The sequence below is a fragment of the Monopterus albus genome, unplaced genomic scaffold, assembly GCF_001952655.1.
Source record: "Monopterus albus unplaced genomic scaffold, M_albus_1.0 scaffold101.1, whole genome shotgun sequence".
Lineage (NCBI taxonomy): Eukaryota > Metazoa > Chordata > Actinopteri > Synbranchiformes > Synbranchidae > Monopterus > Monopterus albus.
In genome coordinates this window covers 617004-643120 of record NW_018127981.1, presented here as the reverse complement: position 1 = coordinate 643120, position 26117 = coordinate 617004, and the positions used below count along the sequence as shown (strand labels likewise).

The 26117-nt window shown below is 40.0% G+C and overlaps 3 protein-coding genes across 9 annotated transcripts in view; 1 reads left to right on the top strand and 2 right to left on the bottom strand.

Moving 5' to 3' along the window:
• The window catches only part of brd2b (bromodomain containing 2b), a 19597-nt gene extending 7747 nt beyond the window's left edge, over positions 1-11850 (bottom strand). The window contains exons 1-6 of one of the 3 annotated variants that reach the window (XM_020609714.1): positions 11706-11850; positions 6649-6937; positions 6174-6311; positions 5121-5262; positions 2499-2662; positions 1030-1524 (exon numbers count right to left, since the gene is read on the bottom strand). In XM_020609714.1, coding sequence (XP_020465370.1) covers positions 1030-1524; positions 2499-2662; positions 5121-5262; positions 6174-6311; positions 6649-6937; positions 11706-11737 — 1260 coding nt within the window. In that variant the 5' untranslated portion in view covers positions 11738-11850. The remainder of the gene's footprint in view (positions 1-1029; positions 1525-2498; positions 2663-5120; positions 5263-6173; positions 6312-6648; positions 6938-11705) is intronic. The other 2 variants (XM_020609712.1, XM_020609713.1) reach the window with 2 other exon arrangements.
• A 2080-nt stretch (positions 11851-13930) lies between these two features.
• On the bottom strand, positions 13931-23948 carry tap1 (transporter 1, ATP-binding cassette, sub-family B (MDR/TAP)). Of its 2 annotated transcripts, none has more exons than XM_020609682.1 (13): positions 23918-23948; positions 20880-21201; positions 20097-20325; positions 19785-19899; positions 19386-19516; positions 19067-19272; positions 18102-18299; positions 17469-17597; positions 17178-17372; positions 16908-17081; positions 15590-15749; positions 14618-14754; positions 13931-14527 (listed from the first exon to the last, which is right to left on the bottom strand). In XM_020609682.1, exons 2-13 carry the CDS (start codon positions 21198-21200, stop codon positions 14297-14299), a joined length of 2226 nt encoding a protein of 741 aa, XP_020465338.1. In that variant the 5' UTR covers position 21201; positions 23918-23948; the 3' UTR covers positions 13931-14296. The 2 variants fall into 2 exon arrangements, with proteins under 2 accessions (XP_020465338.1, XP_020465337.1); XM_020609681.1 differs by lacking the exon at positions 23918-23948 and adding an exon at positions 22166-22319.
• The window catches only part of LOC109965575 (uncharacterized), an 8090-nt gene continuing 4902 nt past the window's right edge, over positions 22930-26117 (top strand). The window contains exons 1-3 of one of the 4 annotated variants that reach the window (XM_020609684.1): positions 22930-23790; positions 24435-24542; positions 25355-25492. In XM_020609684.1, the coding sequence (XP_020465340.1) occupies positions 23745-23790; positions 24435-24542; positions 25355-25492 (292 nt within the window). In that variant the 5' untranslated portion in view covers positions 22930-23744. Of the gene's footprint in view, positions 23791-24434; positions 24543-25354; positions 25509-26117 lie in introns of those variants that run through there. The other 3 variants (XM_020609683.1, XM_020609685.1, XM_020609686.1) reach the window with 3 other exon arrangements.

Genomic DNA, 26117 nt, shown 5'->3' with positions numbered 1-26117 from the left:
CTCACCTATGGTCATGAACTTTGGGTCATGACCGAAAGGGCAAGATCCCGGATATAGGCGGCTGAAATGAGCTTTCTCCGCAGGGTGGCCAGGCGCACCCTTAGTGATAGGGTGAGGAGCTCAGTCACCTGGGAGGAGCTCAGTGTAGAACCGCTGCTCCTCCACATTGAGAGGAACCAGCTGAGGTGGCTCGGGCATCTGTTTCGGATGCCTCCTGGGCGCCTTCCTAGGGAGGTGTTTCAGGCATGTCCCACTGAGAGGAGGCCCCAGGGAAGACCCAGGACACGCTGGAGGGACTATGTCTCTTGGCTGGCCTGGGAACGCCTCAGCATTCCCCCGGAGGAGCTGGAGGAAGTGTCTGGAGAGAGGGAGGTCTGGGCATCTTTGCTTAGACTGCTGCCCCCGCGACCCGGCCCCGGATAAGCGGAAGAAAATGGATGGATGGATGGATGGATGAAAATCTATTTTGTTAAAATATTTCTTAATAATTAAAGCTACAGCATGCAACTTTTTCCCCAAATATTTTTGTTGTAGAAATCTGCTGCAAAACTTGTCTTAAAGCAGAGAGGTGCTGCTGAAGCTGCCTGTGACCCAGACTCAGTGAACAGCACTGGCAGCAGTGCAGAAATATGAGCTTCTAAAAGGTTTTGAGCAGGATTGACCTCTCTGACGAATCAGAGATTTTTAATTATTTCTGCTTGATCAGTTTTACTGCATTTTCTTGTAAAGACAAATATCTTAGAGCTGAGCAGAGCGTGGCTGAGTGTAGCAGATTGTAGTAGAGCACAGTGGAGCAGGGAGAGGGTGTGCTGGATGGGGCAGAGAGTACTACCTTAACTTATATTTTGTAAATTTAATGACTTGCATTTTACAGTATACAGACTTTCAGCCCCGGCATCAGCATCTATGTTTGTCATCACACCATGTTATACTTAAAGAAAATACTTTACTATGCAATCAGTAGTACACTAGGTGTAATATTCATCGACTATTTCTCTTTCCAAGAGTTAGAAGTATAACAGAAGTCACCTTAATGGTGCTGAGGTCCATGGGACACTTGATGATATCGTGATAGTCATGAAGTTCCAGTGCAGCTGCGTCCACAGGTTTGTAGAAAGGCCAAGCATATGCTGCATGTTTCTTTGATAGCATGTCCTTCAGCAGCCCACTGCAGTATCTTAGCTGAGGGCTCAGTTTGCCCTTCCTTGAGGGCTGAGGCTGGACAGAATCAGGCAAGTCCTTTTTGGGGGGTTTAATGGGGCGTCCGCTGCCCACTCTGCGACCAGTGCCAGCCATCATGGGTTGAAGGAGAACAGGACCTCCAGGGCTCCTGACAAGGCCCATCCCAGGGGGCGTATCTAAGCTCATGTTTCCCATGGAGATAGTGTGCATGGAGGTATCATGGACTTGACCTCCATGTCCTCCTTTCCCCAAGCCCACCATGTGTGTTACCCCTGACATGCCTACAGTCAAGCCCATGGTGGAAGGGGTGGTGGTGTCTGCTTTGCGCTTTACACCTTTCTTCTGTGGGGAGAAAAAGGTTGGAAGTCACTATGATCACAAACTTGCAATTCAACACAAACTGTCTTAAAACACAAACAATGAAAACAAATATTTTGCCAGGTTTCTTTCCATAAGATGCTCAAATTTCTTTGGCTTGTGCCTTTTAATCTTGCAACATTCCAGTTTTTATACTACCTGTATATGCTAAAACCTTTATCATTAACCACTAGGGCTGGAAAAAAAATTTGATTGTGATTTTTGATGAGTGGTCAAGTGTCAATTCTAAAAATCCTATGATCGACCTGTACATCTTTCATGTTTGCAGTGGCTACTTATTGTAAATGGTACAGGTAGGAGCACATGATGTGTATAATGTCACCTTTGCTGAAATAGTTATGCACAAACAGCTCATTTGTTGAAGAGAATTTCTAGTTCTGAGATGTGAGACCTTGAAGGTCAAGTGAACCATTTGTGGATTCTACTTCATTCAGCCTGTACCCATGAGGGAGCTAACGCTAGCTAACAGTTTCTGCAGTTATCAGGCTGATGTGTTGTCAGCAAAAACAGTGCAGATAAATTGGAGAGCAGACTTTCAGCTTATCCCGTCTGTGCTCAAACCGATCATTAAAGTGGAGGCCAGGACTTGTACCTTTTTCACATTTTATGCACAGCTATAACTGGGTAATGTGTTTGCAAATGAAGTGATAATGTGCACTGTATACAGTTGTAAATCAAGGAAGTAACAGTGTAGTTCACTCATCGAATAGTGTTTGAGTTAACAGGATACATTCTGAGAAGCACTTCATGCAATATTGGTATTTATGTAACTGAATTATCAAGTATCAGAATGAAATGAACATTATGAGCAGAATGGAATCTGAACCTAAATCAAACCAGTAGATTAGCATCAATATCCAGCTCTAACAGCCACTTCAGAAATCTCTGCATAAATTGTGCTGAATGTCATCATCAGTACCGTGTTTTTTTTAATGTACCTTAGTTGTGGGTTGTGTAGGAGGCAGGCCCATGATGTTGGTTGGTGGAAGGTTTTTGGTCAGCACAGTCTGAGGAGAGCTGGCCAACATGGACTCCCCAGTGTCAGAGGAAGTGGGGGAGTAGGCTGACTGTGACACTGCTGGCACCTGTTGAGCCCTTGATGCTGAGAAACAGAGAGAGATATTCAACTTGGTTACTTTTCTGCAAGAGAAATACAGTTTTTTTTTAATTGCTGGCCTGTAATTAAATTAAATTAAAATACCAATACCAGATGTTATGAGACTGAATAGATATCTAGTTTGCATAGTCGTAACAAACTGAAGCACTAAACTGAATCAAAAGAAGCTCTTTACATAATGGTACAAACCCAGAATGGGGGTGTTATTGTTGACCCTGCACTATTCCTGCAATAGAGGTAGTAAAATTGCTGTGTCTGTGCCAGCTTGATGTTGGTGGAGAGCTGGCTTGGGGTGAAGCCACTCACCAGTGAGGTTGTTTCTCCTCCACCGTATGTCTTATCACATGAACACGCTGGTCACACGAATCCACATACATTTGGTAACGTGGATTTTGCTTGAGTCCAATACACATACAGTAAAACCTTGGATTGCGAGTATAATTCGTTCCGGCAACGTGCTCGTAATCCAAAGCACTCGTACATCAAAGCGAATTTCCCCATAAGAAACAGTGGAAACTCAGATCATTCATTCCACAACCACTTATTCATATAAAATGATTACAGTAATACATAATACAGTATAAAGAAAAAATAAAAAATTAACCTGCACTTTACCTTAGAAAAGAATCATGGCTGGCATGAGGGAGACAGCAGATAGCTCCTCTCTCCATCTGTTGGCTTGCTAAAATCTTTTTCTTTTTGTGCTACTTTAACAAGGAAGCTATCCAATGACACTTGCTTTTGTCTCCTTTTAAGGATTTGGTGGAAATGTGGCATTGCATTGTCGTTAAACAGATTTATTGTTTGCACTGCTACAGCCTTATTCAGGTGGTGCTTTTCCACAAAATTTTGCACCATTTCCCACATTTTACACATCTCCCTTATAAAATCTTGCGACATCGGCCACTCATATACCTCATTCATACTTCGATGATTTCCATCAAGTCAAGTCAAGTCAAGAATCTTTATTGTCATTATGCAAAGCACAACGAAATTTTTTCCAGCAGCTCTTGGCTTAAAAGACAGACATATGATTTACATAACACACAATTGTATAAGTTAATATAAAAATATGAACAAATAAAAAAAGATGTATGGGACCTAATCAGGTCAGCAGCATGTTACAGCAAGAGTGTAGTAACATTATAAAGTGCAGCTCAGTGCAAATCTCAGTCTTTAGGAGGAGGTGTGGGGTCCAGTGTTCTGTGTCTGTCCATAGGAGGAAGGTTGTGTGTGTGACTAGGGATTAGGGGGGGTGATTGATTTCACAGCTCTGGGGAAGAAGCTGTGTCTCAGTCTGTTTGACTGTCTTTATATTCCTGTACCTTTTCCTGGAGGGAAGAGGCACAAACAGACTGTTGCCTGGGTGGGTGGGGTCTGCAGCAATCTGTCCGGCCCTCCTTTGGATCCAGTCAGTGTATAGTGAGTCCAGATCCAGAAGAGGACTCCCTACGATGCTCTGAGCTGTTCTCACCACCGGGGTCAAGTCCTTTCTGTCCTGTGCAGTGCAGCTCCCGTACCACACTGTCGCACTGAGACAGAGGATGCTCTCTACTGTCGCTCTGTAGAAGTTTGCGAGCAACTGAGAGACCAGTGCATTTCAGCTTCCTGAGGAAGAAAAGCCTTTGCTGGGCTTTCTTCACCACGTAGGATGTGTTCAGAGACCAGGTAGGATGTATTCAGAGACTAGGTCAGGTCAGATGAGATGTGGATGCCCAGGAACTTGATGTTATCCACTTGCTCCACATTATCCTTTTTAACTTCCACCGTAATCACCTCCTTTTTCTTACTGCTTTTCTTTTCAACCTTTATTTTTTCTTCATCGGCGCCATTGTTGTAGTACAGATGTTGACTATATGAGTGAGGCACAAGAACCATCAGCTCAGTTGTGACGTGACGCCCGTCAGACAAAGCGTACGTACTACTCGTACTGAAAGACCTCCCTCGTTTATCGAGTTAAAATTTACAAAAAAAAAAAAATCTTTGCTTGTCTTGCAAAACACTCACAGACCAGGTTACTTGCAATCCAAAGTTTTACTGTATTTTATAAGTATTTTTATTTTCCTAATGCATGTTCCTTTTTCTTGTCTCAGTCTTATCTTGTTTACTTTTTGGCTTATGGAAGAATGTTGTACATGCAGATTGAGAGCCATTATACCATAAAATTCCTTGTGTGTTCAACACCTCTGGCCAATAAAGCTGATTCTGATTCATGTTGTAAATGTGCAAGACTAGCAAATGCACACTGATACTTAGTTCAACCAGTATGCTTCACATTTCTGTCACCGTGGACATCACACTTCTGCCACTGGGATGCTGCAGCTTTCTAAAGGAGAACAATAGGGGGGCATTCTGCTGGCTCTGCTTGATTTAATAAGTAAGCATGACAGTAAACTTAATGGCAATACACCGGGATCTCTGTCTAAAACGGGCTAAAACTCACCATTAGATTTGCGACCCCTCCCCCTGTTTTTGCTTCGAGGTGCTGGAGCAGGAAGCTCAACTTCATCCTGTGGCATCTGGGCCAGCTTCTGAAGAAAGACCTTCTCTAAGGACTGGGCCATCAGCACAACGTCATCTGTTGGCTAATTGAGGAAGCCATTTATAAAGATATTTGATAAGATAAAGTTAAAACAATACTGTTCTTAAACATTTATATTTCAATATATCCATTACTGTAGTTCAGGTTGCTTGTTTTATGAGTGTTGTTATTTTTCATGTGCCAAATGATGAAAAGGCCAGACCATTATTATTTCAGTTTTTAAGTACAAACACCAAATATTTGCTGGATGCAAATTCACAACTGTTTGCAACATGTGCTGGGATTTGGCATTATTTCTGACATGTTATAGTTTAAATAAATGATTTTAAAAAATGTGATCAAAGGACAAAATGTGATGAAAAGAGCCGAACACTAAAAATGGATTCTCAGCAAGTACCACTTAGATGCTTTTACAAACACACCATCAAAAGAAGAAAAAGCAAGAACAGCTGATGTTCAATTTGCAAAAAATATTTTCTAACAGCTGCCTGCATGTTGTAGTCATTTGTTTTGTACTCATTCCAATGTTTTAATTTCCCCACTTGCCTCCAGTTAAACTGAAGCACATGTACCATATATGCAGGTCAGCACATGTTGTTATTACATAGGATAGTAGAATATCATGTTTCTGTTAGATGAACTTTTCCTCGTGGGAAATGGAGAAAAATATTCTTATTGTAAGCATGTCCACGTTCACCTTCCCTCCTAAACTGGCTCACTGGAAAGCTGCAGACAGTTGTTGTATTTTCAAGGTACACATAGCAGCTTCCTGTGCTGCTGCAGTATCCTTTAGCTTTATATAACCATTGATAATTCATGCTGTGACTAAGGTCCACCTGATATTAAATGCAGTCTCATGACAGCAGTTGTATTTTATTAGGCAAGAGTGAGTTTTTTAAAAAGGAAAAACAAAACAGGATGCAGAAAGATCAGCTTTTTTGCCTTTCAACCTACCTTGTTGTAGAAGTAGCAGTTGGTGAACATTGTGTTGAAGTCCTGTATGCACTCACTTGCACTGTGGTAGAAGTTGTTCTCCAGACGTTTTTTGATGGTCCCCATGTCCATGGGCTGTTTGATAATTTCATGATAATCCTAAAAAAAGCAGAAAGAATCAGCTGCTTTTAGTTGATTTACAAAAAACACACCAATCCAAAGGATAACATGTTAAAGTGTGAACACTTCTGTTCCAACATGATCTTAAAAGACAGAAAACTGAGACACAAATGACAATTTACAGAGGTATCAATCAGCTAGCCAAACTGAACATTCCCAAAATATACTGTAGGTGAATGAATGAACCAAATGGGGATCCTTCCCTCAACATTTGAGCCTGGGCATTGACACAAATTGCAGAACCACAAACAGAACTCATCAAAATCAAATTAGAAGGTGAAAAGTCTCTTTGTTAAAGCATCAGCATTTAACCCACTGGTAGGTTAAGCTTGTAGGCATCCACAGGTTCATGGAAAGGCCATGCAAAGTGGTGCCTCCACAGACACTTCTTCAGGGTCCTCTGGAGGTACTGCAGCTGGTTAGTCATGCGGCCCAGCCGACTGGGATCCCTCACTGGGGGCTGAGGTGGGGCGGGGGGCCCCTGGGGCATTGTGTGTGGAAGAGAGGGGCTCTCAAAGTCCTCGTACAGCAGGGAAGGTTTGCGAATGCGTTTGCCAGAGCTGGTGTGTTGGTCCATCCCGCCACTGGACAACCCGACCAGAGAGCTACAGTGAGGGAGACAGAAAGAGATGGGAAAGACTGAAGTATAGTATGTAACTTTTTTCAAATAGTTTTGTTGTAGAAATATGCTCCAAAACTTGTCCTAATGTGGAGAGGAGCTGTCGAAGCCTCCAGTGACCCAGACTCAGTGAACAGCATTGGCAGCAGTGCAGAAATATTAGCTTCTAAAAGGTTTTGAGTAGGACTGACCTCTCTAACCAATCATACATTTTCATTTCTTTCTGCTTGATCAGTAAGTTTTGTTGCAATCTCACTTATTGTAATTTCATTATGACAAATATCTGAAGACCATGGCTGACTTTAGCAGATCATAGTGAAACAGGGAGAGGGAGCGCTGAGAAGAGTAAACTGATTTGTAATGTCATGCTAATGCTACCTTAAGTTACATACTGTAGCTTTAGCATGACAAGTTTTTTTTTTTTCTTTTTTGGAATGATAACATTAGAACTCTGCACTCAAACAAACTGTAACCTTACAGTAAAACTGGTGAGAATGGAAATACAAACAACAGTACATTACTTGAGAAAAGATTAATAAAAAGGAAAACAGCGAACCCATTTTTGTGTGGGACCACAAAGAAACACAAGGTCTACACTCCGAGAGAACGTACCACTTGCTAGTCAAGGAAATGGTACTTTTAAGTTCACTGTGGTGTTGTATTGCCACCTTTATTGATGCAACCCTCAATTCACAGATCTGCAATCCAATCATGTCAACAAATGCATGGAAAGTCTGCCTATACATATGTGTTAAGAAGGAATGTTATTCCATACATTTAAACTATTTGTAATTTAGGACAAATCCGTGACAGTTTTTACTTCCTTCATTTCCTAATATGAGCCTTCAGGATTTAAAACAGTCCAATTTAACAGTTTTCCCCAGTAGATGGTAGATCACTGCATCATTCATCAGGAATCTCTGTGTAAGTCTGTACTGCAGCTTAATCATGTCATGAATCCAGTCGTAAGACTTGTTAACTTTATACAAGCAAGGGGACTTCAGCACCGTCAGTTCATTGCGTTCCTGCAGGAAACTGATGCGGATCACCAGGACTTACTTTACCACTCTTATGTCCGCTGGTTAAGTTTGGGCAAAGTGTTTCAGCGAGTGTTAGAGCTCAAAGAGGAGATTGGCGCATTTTGGGGGTTAATGGGGAAATCCGATGATTTTACTGAGCTGAGTAACACAGATTGGCTTTGTGATTTAGCTTTTGCTGGGGACATACTGACACATATGAATGAGCTGAACGTGAAGCTACAAGGGAAAGATCAGTTTGTGCACGAAATGTTCACAAATGTCAGAGCCTTCAAAACCAAGCTGACTTTATTCTCAAAGCAAATGTCAAATAAGTGTTTCGCTCATTTCCTCACATTGGCTGAAAGAGGCCCCTCGACATGTGAAAAAATACAGGAAATCACTGGACGACCTACACGGAGAATTCTGCCGTCGGTTCTCTGATTTTGGAAAAAATGACACTCAACTTCAGCTGGTGTCCTGTCCCCTGTCACAAGACCCTGAAACAGCACCACAGGAGCTGCAATTGGAACTAATCGATCTTCAGTCTGACTCCATTTTAAAGGAGTGCAACTCTCTTAAACTGAATGACTTTTATGCTTTACTTAACGAAGCCAGGTTTCTCAACCTTCAGAGGACGCCACAGAAGATGCTGGCGTTGTTTGGAGCTGAACATCAACAAAGTCAGTCACAGATCCATGTTAACTGACCAACACCTCAGATCTATCCTGAGAGTAGCCACAGCAAAACTAACTCCAGACTTTGATGCACTGGCTAAAAAGGAAGACCAACAACACTCTTCCCACTGAAACTAAAGGTTTATTTCTCTACTGTTGCATAGAGAATGCATTTGGAGAATAATATGTATAATAAGCCTTGCATATTCATGCTTTTCTACCTGTTGAAGGCCAAAACCTTTCATACAATAGCTTTTACATGTCATTTATATTAGTTCACACAAACACTCCATCCTTCTACTCCTGACCTATTGTGGCCAGCGAGTCAAAAAGTTTGCCCATCCCTGCTATACATGCTTCATGCATGAACATATATGGCCAGTGAAACTATGGCTCTGCTCTCCCAGTTAACAAAATGCCATCAAGGCAAACAGGATTCTATCAACAGGCTGCTACTTTTAGCACAGGCATGGGAATTGCCACCAAATGTGCCCTCACCAGTTAAAAAAAAACTACATTTTAATAATAATGTGCTATATTATGTGATGTGTTATATATGTTTCTGTGGCATATGATTTATTTGTCAGATTTAGCTGCACATAAATGCAGAAAACAAATTTTGTAAATGAATCATGGGGAAAAAGACTTGGCATGGATTGCATGCCTATCACTTGAAATTAAACTGAAACTTTAACTTTCTCATGATAAACCTGCAACAACCCACACAGGATTAATCCAAACTAAGTATTAGTATACTGATAATCAATTAATTTTAATTTCCTCAAGAAGAAAATGTCAAACAGTTTAGAGTTACAGGTTCTTAAATATAAAAATGTAAATGATCAATCAAATGTTTGGGTCGATGACTTAACCATGGGTTTTAGGAAATTTTGATGGACAGTTTTCAATGTTTTAATATTTTAGAGTACTAGCAGTTAAATGAGAATTTAACCAATTGCTTAATTGATAATTAGTTCCATCACATATTTAAAATAAAGCACTAACTAATCACCTTTGCACCACTTTACTCTCCATGCTCAGAGATGTTTTAATAGTCAAATTTGCAATCACTTTCCTAAAAAAACTGATAATTTGCCTTTTTAAAAACGTTTTTATTTATTGCATTTTGTACTAAACTCCAATAATGCTGAAAAATTGGCTGTTATGCTACCAAAACAAAACTAAAGTTCACAGTGAAGGAACAATATATAAACCATGTCTGAAATGTTTTTGTGTTTCAGATTCAATATTTCAGTCAAAGCAAAGCAGAGATGTCACAGTTATGAATACTCCTGCCAACACCCTTGACTGAGGCACTGTAGATGTAAGAGCTCCAGTTGGCCCACTACACTTATATCTACTACAAAGAATTGGTTGAACACATTTCCCAACAAGAATTAATGAAGTTAAATGACAGAAAAAAATAGACAACTGTGCTCAAAATGCTCCACAAGTTCCATGATCTTCAGTCTAGGCTGCAGTCCAGTGAGGCTACATAACCCAAGACATAAAAAATATTTAAACAGAGGTCTCTCAGTCCATGTTGTTACCATCACCCCTTTTTTCATCCATCCAAGCATAAACCGGAGCATAAATTAAATCTCACCCCAGAGTTCAGGGTGCACACATGCTCCACTGACATACAAACTGCAGCAAAGCCTGTGAGCTGACTGCACAGCTTAACCACATTGTTAAGAAAAACCTGACTCATTTGGGCACATTTACTTTAGCTTTGTAAGTTATTTATCAAGCCATGTGATTGTAAATTAATTGGTTGAGGTGACTTAAATATTTTGTGAATGCCCTGAAACTTGACTGTGATAATTATGGATCTATAGCAAAAACTAAAGCAAACAAACTAATTATGTGCAACAAAGTACTGACTAAACACAATGTGTATGTTCTTGTGGAACATAAAGACAAAACAACCATCATGAGTGACAAATATCAGTTTAAAAAGAAAAGCTTTGCATTTTCTACAGAATAGGTTTTACTTAAATAACCTTTTCTTTGCACATTTGAGTGATAAATATGCAGACTTCCAACAACCAATGTCACAAAATTACGCGCCAACTTCCCTGATATCATAATCATCTTAGTCATTTTTATGGCAAAAAATGTCAAATAGTCAATATGATGAGTTCATATTTCATAGCTTTGATAAACTTTGGGACAAAATATCCAACAGGGTTTGCGGTTTAAAATGCACTGAATCACCTTATACTTCTTTTCAAAAGCGTCAGTACTCACACGTAGAGCCTCACCATCTTTATCATTAAACAAAACGATGAAAGAAAAACCAGACTCTTGGATTTACAACCCCAACAGCTGGTGATCGCGTGGAGCGGACGCCCCGCCCTCACTGTTTGTAAACATTGCCTCACAATGACAGAAACGAAATGACGGTCGGCGATTCTGTCAAAAAAAGCAAAAATGCAAAGCGTTTGCTTCACTGTGCTGCTTCACGAACGGTCACAAATATTGTCCTGTCAGTCGATTCCAGTGATTTTTCCACATACAGCTGCCTACAGCTAGTTAGCCCAAAACGTGGAAGCTAAGCTGAGTGCTACCCTAAACTACAACAATGCCTAACGTTAATCATTAACTGAGGACCGTTACTAACTGCTGTGTATAGATGCATACTGGACACGGTATTTATTGCGAGGTGTGTTATGTAACAGTCAAATGAGCTGCGAAATTGGCTTTAACAGAATGCCCGAAAAATGAATGACCGGACTGATAGTAAGCCGGTGGGAGCAGCTGAACTGGCCCGTAGAGCTGCAGCTGTCATTTGCATTCCGCATGCCTGCTTATTTGCGAAGCCAAAGGTATAAAGGCCTTCACGTAGAAAGTCTACAAAGTCACACACAATTTAGTTGACATTATTCATGTTGAGACCGACTAAAAACTAGCTAACCCAGTCTGTCTTAAGAGAAGCTAAGGTTAGCCCTGCTACCGGGAAGCTAACCGCAAATAAGATATTTAACGTTAGTGCACCGTCATGTGTACGGCAAAGTCGACCAAGCCTCCTCGATGTCACCAAAAATACCGCGAACATTACCTGTCGTGAGTCGGATTGACGGCCGCTTCCATCGGGCTTAAGGCAGGGTATTATTGACATCCAAATGTTCCACCTATGTTTGCACTGCGCTTCCACAGAAACACCACCAAAGAACTCCGCAATGAAATGGCGCTGTAACATTTCCGTTTGAACGTATATAAACCAACCACGCGGCAGATCTGCGTACTTCCTGTCACGTTTGGGCTGGTTCTGAATGGGGATTGGCTGTGAGCAGACGTCTGTCAAACAAAGAACATGCCCATCAATGTCAGCTTTGTACATCATGTCCTCCTACGGTCAGACTCTGGCAAAAGATGGGAGCAGGCGTTGTGCTAATTTGCTTCAGTTTTTATGTTTTGGCTTCAAAGAATTTACAAATGCGAGCTTAGAACGGATTTCCTGCAGGGAATGGTTATGATGTGTTTGTGTTTTTGTGTTATCTGCAGTATCTGGGTTACTGCCTTATAAAACTCCTTTGGATTGTGTCTTGGCAACTGTTAATAGTTTTATTGACATTATAAGACCGACAATTACTTTTATGCGTGTGGGCAATCAGTGGTGTGTTGGTGGGGTTATTAACACACAGAAAACCTCAAACAAGGTAGTATTATTTCATCATAGTTTAACTGTACAGATGCAACCAGGAATTATACTGCATTCCTTATGAATAAGTTTAGTTATTTTCTTTAATAGCCTGTTGTTCATTGTAAACAATGTCAGAAAATAGTGAAATATGCCCTAAGTATAGTCACAACCTGGTGCACGCCACCATGTAGTTGGAGGATTCACAATATACAGTTTTTAATGGTAAAAATTGAAACAGCAGAGGCTGAGATCCTGAGTTTTAGTTAGAAATGGCTCAGGCTTAAAAAACATTGCAACATAAAGTAGCTCAAAAGTGTTTTTTCACAGCCCAGGCTAAATGCTTTGCTCATGTAAAGCCAAAAATCAAAAAGAGTCAGACAAGAAAACCTTCATTCTATAAATCTGTGGAGATTAACACAATACCAACAGATAAAACATTTACAAAAAAAAAAAAGAATCAACACTAGAAACAGTACAGAAAAAGTGAAACATTAAAGAAATGTGAAAAATATATACCACCATGACATTTAGATACATTACATTTTAAATACTGTAACATGGAATATCTAAACTCTACAAGGGTTATTTTGCACTGACTTAAGTTGGCAGTTCAATTCTCATCTCCTGCTGTCCAGTGTCCTATGAGCAAGAAACTGAACTCCCAATGAGTGAGTGGGTGTGTGAATAAGAAGGAAAGTGTAAAGTGTTTTGGCTAAAAGCACTATATAAATGTAGTCCATCCATTTAAAATCATCCCCACGCACACCATGTCGACATAGGCTTGGGCTATATGATGATACACCATTGGACAATTTAAATGTGTCCACCCTGTGAGATTTTGCTCTATCATTCATACTGTATCTCTGGTTGTGAGCAATGCTGAAAGTCGATGAGCAGGGCTGTGGCAATATTGAACTGAACTGTGATTTTTTTTTCATCATATATGTAATTGCTGGATTAGACAGAAATTGCTTATCCATAAACAGATTCTTGACTGAGTTGGTGTAAGAACATCGACTATATTATGATATATTGATATTGCAGTATAAATTCAAGGATTTTATTCATATCACCCAGTCAATCCATCAAATAGCTATGCCTTCTTATCCATAAAGGGGCACAGGGGGCTGGAGCCAACCCCAGCTGACACAGGGAGAAAGACCAGTCAATCCTGGATGGGTCGCCAATCTAGCATGGAGCTGACCCACAGAGACAGACAACCACTCAAACACATTCACACCTGCAGGCAATTTAGGGTCACCAGTTTAACTAAACCGCATGTCTTTGAACTGAGGGAGGAAGCCGGAGTATCCAGGGAAAACTCGTGCAGGAACAGGGGGAACATGTGAAATCCACACAGAAAGGCTCCAGCAGGTTCAAACCCAACCTTCTTGCTGTTAGGTGACAGTGCTAATCAAGCACCATCAGGCTGACCTCACCCTGCAAGTAGGGCTTGTCTCCAGAGAGACAAGCCCTACTTGCAGACAAGCCATTAGACAAGCCTCTACCCTGTCTGTTTTTAAGTCTCTTTTAAAAACTCGTTTATTTTCCCTGGCATTTTGATATTTTTGTGTTGATTTTAGTCATCTGATTGATTATATTTTATATTGTTTGTGGTTTATAATTTCTACTGTTTTATTGCAATGTACAGCACTTTGGTCCACTCTGGTTGTTTTTTAGTGCTTTATAAATAAAGTTGGTATGGTATGGTATGGAGTGTCTGGGGCTAGCTCAGGGGCTGCTGACTAAAGGGTATCTATATTTTTCCCCGTCAGTATTCTTGAATTCTAGAGTAGGGATTTCTGCTATACCTTCACCTACTTCTGAGGTACAAGAAGAAGGGAAACAATCTTAAAGGGTCAAAACTCTATACATGTGGTATAAAGTGCCGTCTCACAATTAAGGTGCTCTTTATGCAACAAGTGTGGCTTAAGTTTTATCCTATTAAGTCTGGACTTTAAACCAGTAGCCTTCCTGTAACTCAACTCAACCTCTGCCCACATCTATCACTGTGTATCATTCCTCTCCTCTTCTTGACGGTGAAAGCCCCTATTCTGCTTTTCCACAAGGTCAGCATAAAGGCCACCTTTCTTCATCAGCTCATCATGACTGCCTTCTTCCTCGACCATCCCGTTGTTGAGGACAATTATATGATTGGCCTTCTCTGCAATACTCATCTTAGTGGATATCAGCAGCACCGAGCAGTTGTTGGTATGGTTCAACAAAGCTTGGAGGACCTGTTGGGTACAAACTTAGTGTTAAATGAAGAAAACATGGTTAAAGTAAAAAAAAAAAAAAAACAGCCGAGAGACTCAAGAATTTCCCACCTGGTATTCGTTCTCTGTGTCCAAGTCACTGGTGGCATTGTCCAGTATCAGGATTTTAGGACGCCTGATGAAAGCTCTAGCAATAGCAATACGTTGCTTCTGGCCTCCAGACACCTGGCCTCCCTTCTCCCCAGCGTCTATGCAACAGACGGACATACTGTTACTGTTTTCATGTACATCCTTGGAAGGTTTATTTTGCATTAGGCAAGACCACTTGGTCAAAGTGTTGCCGGTTCCAAGAGCATTTAATTAAACTCAGGGACCTGCAATTTAATAACTTTCATGATCCTATCAGCAAAAGTGATATATAATGGAAAACCTCTATGGACTACACAGCATGGCCCAGAATTATTTACTATAGCATCACATTTTTTCCAATACTTTCCAGCAGCATGTAACAGTAATTTGTAATGATATAATCATTAGGTTTCTAATGTGTAAAAATGTATCCGTTATAAAAAGATGAGCTTCCTAGCTACTGTAGAAAGCAACAGTGACAGCGTTTGTTACAGGTCTTATGGTACTGACTCAAAGTCCACAAAAATTGCTCTGAGTGTGCAACCATTCTTTTTTCAGTAAGTGTGTGATGTGTCCCGACAGCATTCAGACACAGATATAGTTTAGACCTAGCATAACTGGATATGGCAGGCAAGAGAAACTATGCAAGCCTTTTGTAGATTACTGTATATTTGGAACATTTCAATACATACTAGGTTTTCTTTGAGGAAACTAAATCCAGTGCTTTTCAAAAGCTGCACATACCCTGGTCAGAACGCCTGAAGGAATTAGTGACTTCATTAAAAAACAGTGTTCCCACTTCTAAAAAATGATATACATTCATTCTATCATTCTGCAACCATCTAAGAATTAAAGTTGAATTGAAAATAATTCAAGATTTTCCCAGGGAGTAACAAGAGCCCTTGTGACGGTCTCCACTTTCACTGTACTAAATAATGAAGCTGTGGGTCATACCTGTGTTGTATCCATTTGACAGCTGCTCGATAAACCCGTGGGCACTAGCCAGCCGGGCGGCCCTGTACATCTCCTCATCAGAGGCATCCTCGTAGCCATACTTGATGTTGTCCCGCACAGAACGAGCAAACAGCACACAATCCTGGCTCACCACAGCAATCTATATACAAACAGGGTGAAGAGCAAACACCAGCTGATTCTAAGAATGGTTTACTACGAGGGCAACCGCAGAATAAAGCCAGGCAAAAAGTGCAATCAAGTGCCCTTTCTGTGGCCAATGTGTGATAATACAAACTAAAGTGTTGGATGAAAGAAGTGAAATTAAATAGGCATTTGAAAGAATCTCAGTAAAAACTTTAAACGAGCTATAATTCACCTTCCCTATATCTTCAGCACTCAGCAGCTTGGGGCTACTTTTTATTTCTGTTTTATGGTCTAAGCTGTAGAATTCAATTACATATCTGCCATCTAGATTTTTAAACAATGTTTGTGGTATAATGAATTAGTAAACCCCTTAAGGTGTCAGTACCTCAGACACTGGCTGTAGTTTATCATGTCTTTTTCATCGTTATGTCCAAATAAAAGAGCAGAACAGCTCAGATTCTTGATCATCAGGGTTGACAGTAGTCCTGCAAACTACCCCAGCATCACAGAGGAAAGGTCATGAAAGACTATAAAGCTCCTTTATTGTGGAAGTTTTCTGAAAAGGAGCTTTTTTTAAGCCTCTATCGTGGTGATATATTTAAATTTAATATATGCTGTTCTTTATGATGAAAATTTCTTTTAATTTCTGAGGTCAAGAAATGCAAAACTATATTTGCATTAGAACAACAGATTAACAGCTGAAGTAGACCTTTTCTGTGACCTTGTCACTGAAAAATTTGCCAAAAATGACTTAATGCCCATTTTGTAACCAAACAATTCATTTCATTTCATTGTGTTTCTCACAAAATGCATAACTCTGAGGTCTTACAAATGTTCTAAAACTATTTCCTTACTCATGAAACATTTGCAAAGCCATTTTTTTTAAATATTCACAACTGTGTAATTGTTATATCCATGATTGCTACCTTGTGATGTTCTTTTTAGCTTCCTATGTGGATGTGTTTTTATGCTTCTAGATTCATTCAGCAGAACAGCAGGAAACTAGTGGCAGGGATGTGTAGTATGTACTGTACGTCCGCAGTGCAAACAAAACTGGGACCCACTCACAAAGCATATTGTTCTACAGTGTTACTTGTGGTTAAAAGTTACCTTTAAGCTTCCTGTTACTGCAGTCAAATGCAAAATGGAAAAAAACTGTCTTGTGGCTACTCACCTTGTCATGCAGGTATTGGTCTTTGTAGCTCGTCAGAGGTTCCCCATCCAGCAGGATCTTCCCTGAGCAGGGCTGGTAAAACCTCTCCAACAGCTTGACACAGGTGGACTTCCCTGATCTGTTTAGCCCCACAAGGGCAGTGATTTGGCCTGGCTTTACCTCCAGAGAAACATTCTGGTGGAAGACATATCAAATTGTTTCAGGATCATGTGGAAATAAAATAATTTAAATTGTAGATATAAAAAATGAACAGCAGATAAACATACATACCTTAAGCACAACACTGTTTTCATCTGTACTGCCAGAATAGGAAAATGTGACATCTTTGAACTGAATGTGTCCCCTGAGATTTTTAGGGGCCAAAGTGCCATCTGGAGGTACTTGAGGTTTCCGGTCTAAATACTCAAATATCTTCTCAGAGGCACCGATTGCCTTCTTCACCTCTGGATAATAACGCATGACAGCCTAGAGGAGAAGTGGTAGTGAAGTTTGATTACTTATTGATATATGACTGTGGGACACTGATCAAAACAAATAGCTGTTTCTTGTCCTGTGGCTCACCTCGACAGCAGAGGTAAACTGTAGCTCATAAAGGACAAATGACACCAGGTCTCCACTGCTAACAGTGCCCCTGGTCACAAGAGTCCCACCATAGTACAAAATACACACCTTCAGGGCCAAAGTGGTCATCTGAAGAACATAAGCAATGGATTATGGTTTATTCACAACAAAGAAACACTATTAAAAATATTCAAAATTGATTTCACTTCAGTGAATATGTAAATCCCAAGTCTTGGGATCACACATGGTTTCAGTCTTCTCGTGTGCTCACTTTGCGGGAAATTAAGGCCTAAGCAGGCATATGTTTGTGGTTCAGTTTGCCTCGACTGATGTATCTGTTCAGCTACAAAATAGTGGTCATCTGACCTCAGCTCCACCTAGGCTCCAAATCTTTAAACATTTCCAGCTATTTTATTTTATACATGTATTTCAATGTCATTTTGTGGCTGGAAACAAATGACAAGACATTGGAAAATGGTAAAAATATTCTGAAATACCCTGTCAGCAACCTCTAGGTGACACTACTTGCATATTTTGCTGTAGTCTCTAGGTTAACTCCCACTGTCTCATACTTACAAAGACAAGCTACAAAACGATTGCAAACAACTGAAAACAGGTCGTTATTCAACTCACGCTGTTGGCCCAGGTAGAGGCTGCATATGCTGCTGCTTCCTTTTCGTTAAGGGTGTAAGTGTCGTCTAGCTGCTTTTTGTACCTCTCTGTCTCACCATCCTCGTTGGCAAAACTCCTCACTGTCTTAATGCTGGAGAAAGTCTCTGTGGCCACCTGGTTGGCTTTAGCCAGCGACTCCTGAACCTTTACAGCAATGGCCTGAAACAAGAACAAAAACAAAATAGACAAAGTTTTATTGTGACAATTTGATGCATTACTTTAAAAGATTATAACCACTAGGGTTGGGTTGATGGACAAAGCCATCGTGCATCACCCACTGCTGACAGACATCACAATGTTGATCCGGCATTATGATTTAAATCGTCACAGTTTCCAGGTAAAACAGAAAGGACATATCAGTTGTTGCTAACTAACGTTAACTCCATGACTTAAACTGATGACAGGAATGCTTTCTGTGCTCGCAAGGTGTTGGAGCCACATATTTAAGCACAGCTGTCTGACCTCAGCCACCATAATAATAATAATAATAATAATAATAATATTAATAATAATAAAGCATCATTTATATAGCACTTTACAACTCAGAATGGGCCCAAAGTGCTGCACAGTAAATACATATCTATAGACTAAAGCAATAATCAACAATCAACCAATATTAAACAGTTAAAAAACATAGAACAACATGTACACAATTCCGTTTAAACAGATAAAACAAATTAAAGAGCAAAACCCTGTTTAAAAAGGTGTGTTTTTAATGTGGATTTAAAAACCGCTAACTCAGTAATAGACCTAATCTCAAGCGGTAGTGAGTTCCAGTGTCTGGAGCCATAAACAGCAAATGCACGGTCACCCCATTTCTTAGATCGGGACTGTGGAACCACTAAGGACTCCCACAATCTTCCACAAATCCATTCCATGGAATGGAATGGATTTGTGGAAGATTTTTCCTTGAAAAAATATTTTACCTGGTGGAAGTGTCCAGTGAGCTTAGGTATGACCCAGATGATGGGCAGCCCCATACAAGTGAGCAGGGTCATTTTCCACGATTGGCTCACCATGAAGTACAAAAGGAAGGCAAAACGCGCTGTGTACCACATCACAAGACTTAGTTTCTCACTCAGAGCCTCGCTCATGCTGTTGGTGTCTGTGGTGATGCGGGACACTAGTTCACCTGAGAATTAGAATAGTGCATGGTCAACATATTGTAAAAATCCTCTACACTTCTGAATTCTAAAGCTTCCATTTAAAGATAAGTTTGTGTTGGGTTGGGTGTAGATGGTTTACCTGTTGTACTGCCATCAAAGAACGCAATCTCTTGTTTCAGCACAGCCTGGAAGACGAGTCCCTGCACTGAGGTGTGTATGAGGCTCATGGTGATGTTGTATATGAGGTCGCACACAAACTCCAGCACAGCACTGGGCCATACAACAGAGGACACATTCGCACATAAAGTATAAACATGTCAAGACAATTCTACTTTTAATTTTGACATGAAAGAGATGGGTAACTTTTGTGTTATCTACATAAAATGAAATTCTCTGAGAAAATAGCATTCAGTGTAAAATCTGAAAACCAGGAACCTATAAGTGAAATAAGTTTATGTTAAATAGGGTAAAAAGATTTGAAGTGAGATTAACACCCACAGCTGAAGAAATTCAGGTTCTTCAAAAATACAAAGGTTACCTCGCTACAGTCATTAGGGTCATGGCTGTGATGGCCTCTGAGAATGCATCAGGTGCTTCTTCGTTTATGATCCAGTCAGCCACACGACCAGTGTACTGAGGAACAGCCATCTCACCTGAGGTCAGAAGATTACATTATCACAGCACTGATTTCTAGTGTAGAAAAACGCTTTCTCTATGTGTGAAGCTGCTGACAACACAGCAAGATCTTCAGCCTGTGACTACATCAAACCTTATAGTTGCATGACAGCACTAGATATAAATGAACGACTACATATACACTTCATTCAAATTAAGATGTAGACTTACTTACCATAAGAAGAGAGAACCACAAGAATAAGCACAGCAACAAAACGCCACAAATGGGGCCGCATGAATTCCATCAGTCTCTTCAGATTGGCATCAGTGCCCTCTTTGGGCTTCTCAGAGGGCATCTTGGTGAACCGAGACGAGATGTATCCACTGAAGGAGAGTAAAAGGGATGACACGTATCGACTCCAGTAGATCCAGGCCACTACTGTCACAACATAACCCTGTAGCACCTGCAAAACAAATGGCAGGTTTAATACACAAACCCAGGAAAAAAAAACCTAAGTCACTTACTGCTTCAGAAGACTCAGACAAATGTTAAGACAACTAGAAAACACAGTAAATTAACTAATAGCTTTCCTGTTTCCAAAACACTGGTTCATACAGTTATGTCTGGAGTAAACAACATTTATGAAATGGTGGGTCTCTCATAATCTCCTGACTGGTTTGGTTTTGGTTTCATTCTTGTTCCAGGGTCAGTATCTTCATTGAAAGAATTCATGTGAACATTAAATTGAATCAATTGTTTTAAAAAATTTTATGGAAAAAAGCTGCAGTGTCTTAATACTGATGAACTAATCTGCTTTGGTTTATAATATGTTCACATTTTCGCTTAATGAAATTAAACAGGTGGAACTACAGTAGAAACACATGACATTAACTTGTAAAGCAGCAGATTAATCACGTATTGAATACATTTATACAAGTTTTATTCTGGCTGAGTTACCCATACGACCACATACACAACGTTTTCAAACACAGCAGCATAAGAACCAGCACAACCCACCTTTTCCCAGGAGTGCCACCCCAAGACTTCCTCCATGGTGGACTGTCCCAGTGCCCAGAGAAGAGTGGTGTACACAGGGAAGTGGAAGCAAAGCACCCCTAAGCTCTGGAGCCCCTCGAAGCTGCTCATCCACGGCAAGCTTCCAGGATATGTCTTGGTGACGAGCATGAGGAGGCAGGCCCGGACCAGCCCTCCTCCCCACAGGGTGATGAACGGATGGGAGAGGAGGTGAGGTGAGAACTGGGCCAGGCGGATGGAGTGCACCAAACACACATCCAGGCAGATGAAGAGCAGAGGGAAGAAGTAGCTCATTTTCTGCATACTGTACAGGCAAATGCAAGAGACAGGGAGGGTCAGTGGCTGGGTATCCATATAAACACACAGGCCAGGTTTTAGTTGTGGGACTACGATGTTTGTAAATACATGTAGGCAAAAACATGTAGTTTGCATCAGAGGTGGAAAGCATTAAGTACATTTACTCAAGTACTTAAATATAATTTTGAGGTGTTCATACTTTACTGGAGTATTTTCATTTTCTGCAGCTTCATACTTCGTTACATTTTAGAGGCAAATATTGTACTTTTTACAGCACCACATGTATTTGATAGCTTTAGTTACTTTTCAGAATCAGATTAATAACACAAAACAGTATAATCATAAGCCTTTATTGATCCTCTGTGGGAAATTCACAAGCTACCCATTAAGTTCCACCTTACCAGCTTCAACATGAAAGTGATCTACACTATCAATAATAACATAAATAATTATAATCCAACAATGCAATATACATTAATATGAAAGGTGCCATTCTACATTATGAGTATTTTTACTAGTGGTACTTTAAGTTGTCTATATTTTGATGCTGATATTTTGCACATTTACTTAAGTAACATCTGAATGCAGGACTTTCACAATAAAAGTAAACACTAGGTGTACTTCTTCCGCTGCTGATAGTGACCTGTTTATCCCTTTGTAGCTACATAAGCAACGTTAGACTTAACGTCATAGTTGGCCTTAAATGCCCTTCACTGATAATGGTGACAGTTTACTGTTTGCTGCAGATACTGGTTTACTTTCATTTTCACCTGCACGACTGATTTCTTTGAAACGGCGTGCCAGTAAACTTACCCCAAAGCCACACACGAAAGATTCAGCGAAACGCTCAACATTACAGTATTATTGCTATCAGTATTACGTATCTATGCTAGCATACATTAAGTACAATAACGTTGGCTAGCTAAGTTTAGCTAATATCACTGTTTAACTAGTGTTGAAATCCAACTTACGTTTCCAACAGGAAGCAGGTTTGCAGTGGCAGATGTTTGATAGTTGTCTCAGACCTTGGAAAGACTTCTGTAATATCCACAGCAAACTAAAACTGACACTTTAATAGCACCCAGCCAGCAGCCTGCTCAGACGTCGATCGAGCCGCGACTGTGCTAAGAGTGAAACCGAAACTATTTATATTCTTATAACGGAAAGTCCCTGTGTCTGCAACAGTGAGGACTAAAACCCACTTTGCTTTAAAGTAGCACAATTTTAACATAATCTAAGTCCTACTTTAATAAAGGTCTTTTCGGAAAAGACCAACGAAAGCATGTTTCACTTGTGTGTGTTGCACAGTGCAATGTTAAAAAACAGGACCTCCTCCACACAGGCCAACAGCGACACCATGTGGACAGATGAAAGTTGACAGTTCTCACTGCTGTACCATCGGTGATGAAGAAGCAGTCAGATTCATTCAAAATGTTACTTAACTGCAAATACAAAAGTATTACCATCAAAAATCTGCCAGACCTATATATTATTGAATTATAATTATTGATGCAGTGTTGTGTACATCATATTTAATGTTGCAGCTGGTAAATGGGAATCTAATTTTAACTACATTATATACCTGAACTGGTGCTGGGTAGTTTTGGAATTTACCACCAAGGATCAATACAGTTTTTTATTTTGTTTAATTGTTCTGATTCGGAAAATTAACTAAAGTCCTCAAATAAATGTAATGCAGTAAAAAGTACAATAAATGTAGTGAAGTGAAAGTATGAAGTAGTGTTATACTGTGTTTATATGTCTGCCTATGTTATGTGAATATTATATGAGCATTGTTCAAGGTTTTTGGGCCAGACCAAGCTGGTGTAAAATCAGTAATAAGTTACTTCCTACTTTCAGTTTCTCAAATGTAAGGATTTGTTGCTCTTCTTTCGTTATAAATATAGTATCACTGGGTTTGGGACTGGTCATACGAGACAAGACATTTGACAGTGGTACCTTCGACTGTGGGAAATCATCATTTGAATTTTTTTTTTTTTTTTGGTATTCCTGGCATTAAATCATCAACACATCCACTGACAGTGAAAACAATCACATGAGCCAGATGCCAACCTTGCTTGGTTGCAGCTGGTCAAGACAAATGTGAGGCTGAAACAGCAACAAAAACGTTGAACTCCCTGGTGGTTTCCTTCTTGATAAGATCAGGATGAGCAAAGCTATAAACTGCCTTACCTTAAGTCAAATCGAAACTGAAACATCTTGGGAGGTTTCAATTTTGAGGTGGTTGTACTTTACTGGTTAATTTCCATTTATCCTATTTTATACTTAGAATCCACAACATTTCAGAAATAATCGTTGTACTTAAATAACAAACATTATTCTCATATCAGTGCAATGATTCTTTTTTCATTCTTGGAATCTAGTGCGCATGCTCAGGCTTTGCAGCCGGTAGCGAGCGTCTCCCCAGAGCTGACACTTAAGATATTTATCATAAGTAAAACCAGAGGTAAAACCTGAGATGACAGATGTTGGCTCTAAGCCGTGATGGACTAAGCAGTCGGCAGCTGGGAAACCTGTGATGTGATTCGGATGGAACCGACGGGTCTACGAGACGTTTTCAAATGTATAACACTATGTAAGCAAACACCTCAAATTCGTGCCATTTTACAGGGTTTGTTGTAACGCGTTTTCGCTTGCATGACGAGTTGCCAGGAATTAGCGTCAAATATCGTTTGTGAGCAACAGCAGCAGGCTTCGCCTACCTTTTCGATGAATGCCAGGCCCTGCAACGCCTACTTCAACGTAGCTAACATCTGGATTTAGACACGTGACTTTGTTGTCCCTTACAAAAAGGCATGAAGCGTGTTTGTAGATTTGTTTAAGGGCCTAAAGACTGTTTCAAACTCAGATTCAGATTTGTGCAAAGGTTATTAGCCTATATTTATTTATTAATGAAGCAAAAAAAATTCAGTTTCACTTATTTTGTCCATTCAAATGATATCAAGTCCAGATTAAATACCACTATATTTAGATCTGTAAAATCTGGACCAGATTACCAGCATAAGTGTAAAGACTAACAGTTTCAGATTTGCAACACCTTTATTCTACTTGTGAAAAAAGAAAAGAAAAAATGTCAGCCTCACTGCCTTTTCACCATCTCGAGATCAGACCAAAAACCCACTATAGCCTACTTAAATAATGAACAGGATGAGTGGGTCTGCATTCTGTAAAGCTTTGCTTGATGTACAAAGCTCCAACAACATGTTTCTTATGCTTTAGCCATTGCAGCAATGGAGGATATTGGTCTCCTTCCCAAGCCCAACAATGACCTCCCTGTTCACAGGCCCACGGTCACTGAGACCTTTGGGCTGCACCATATCCCACCAGGTGGGTATGAGTCCAGGAAGTGTCACTCTAAGTGTCTGGTGCTTTTTAAGAAAACAGCAGTTAATGACCAGTTTTACCAACCAGAAGCCTATGTTTACTCTACATCATTTGAGTCTACATAATTTGATTAATCACAAATCTGATACAAATTTGCACCACTGAAGTACAATATCCAACCCCGGTGACTCTTCATCCTCCACCTTCTCATTCAGACTTCAGTGTGTGACTCAAGTATTATGACCTCCATTGTTTTAGTTTGTATGTGTTGCTTGTTTATTGTAAAATTGTGTTTAGTTATCAGCCGGCTTTAATTTTTTCTGCATGCCAAGTAATTAACACCATAAACCCTCAGACTAGGTGGTACAGAAGTAACAGTATAAGTACATCTGAATATTCATCAAAATATAGTGAAAAACACTCATCATTTCTTCCTGAAGCCCAAGTAAACATATTAACATGTATTGTTTTGTCTGAGCACTAGTCAAAAGCACATCATAAAAATAGGCTAGCTAATAGTCTCATCCAGGAACCTGTTATCTGGTATCTGAACTTTTTGCTTAAAGAAAGACAAATAATTAATCAGTTATCAAAATTGTTGCCAATTAATTTTCTACCATTTCAGTAATCTATTAATCAACTAGTCATTTCAGCTTTAGAGCACTGTTGGTTTATGGGTGCCTGCAGAAAATTAGGAACCTGTCATGTATATACTGTATATTAGAGATCAGCAGGGGAACATAACTTCCCCCCCCCACAGCCCCCTAGGAGGTTAGTCTGTGCTTAACAAGATGCATGTCTGCTGTTCTTTTCAGATCATCTGCACATAACGGATGCAAGCAGGAAATCTGACATGGAAAAAGATGGACCGTCCAAAAAAAGGTCCCACTCAGTGATCATAGCAGAGCCACAGATAATGCCCCAGCTGCCTCTAGAGACCCCGTTGCCTCTGGGTAATGACACTAGTAAGTAAGTGTGGTGGAGTCTTGTACAACTTTATAACTGGATTTACACCGGCTACATCCCAATTTGAAAAGGGTTTCTTAGTTGTAATGATCAGATCCTCTTTGAAATTTAACTGAAATTGTTGTGACATAAAATAACTGTTGGAAGAAGTACTCAAGGATTTTACTTATGTAAAAGTAGCAGTACTACAGTGCAGAAATACTCTGCATGACTCCATGTGTTACTTTTTGCCACTGCATAAAAGTGACACCACGTAACACAACAGTGTAATATCTTGTAAGGCAGATTTGTGGCTTTTTCCATGTACATAAATATAAATCCATGTGCACTGACTGTAATAAAACATAAACTACACTGATAATGACAAACATGTACAGTACCTATGTCATAATAACTGGTATACATATGTATACAATATCTGGAATATACCCCTGTAGTGTAATAATCAAAGTCCAGATGTATGTATATGTAAACACTTCACATACTGCACACAAGTGATTTACAAACTTTATCAAACATTAAACATGACCAGGTTAGATGCAGTAACTTGGGCTTTCAGCAATACAGAAAAGTACAGTAGTAACTGGAATCAAGTTTTTCCAGTAACTAACA

Coding starts and splice junctions, on each gene's coding strand:
- tap1 (XM_020609682.1), bottom strand. CDS start 21,200: ATGCAGAAAATGAGCTACTTCTTCCCTCTGCTCTTCATCTGCCTGGAT. Junction 17,373..17,468: donor AGTTTACCTCTGCTGTCGAG/GTGAGCCACAGG, acceptor CTTCTCCTCTAG/GCTGTCATGCGTTATTATCC. Junction 15,750..16,907: donor ACCAATACCTGCATGACAAG/GTGAGTAGCCAC, acceptor GTTTGTATATAG/ATTGCTGTGGTGAGCCAGGA.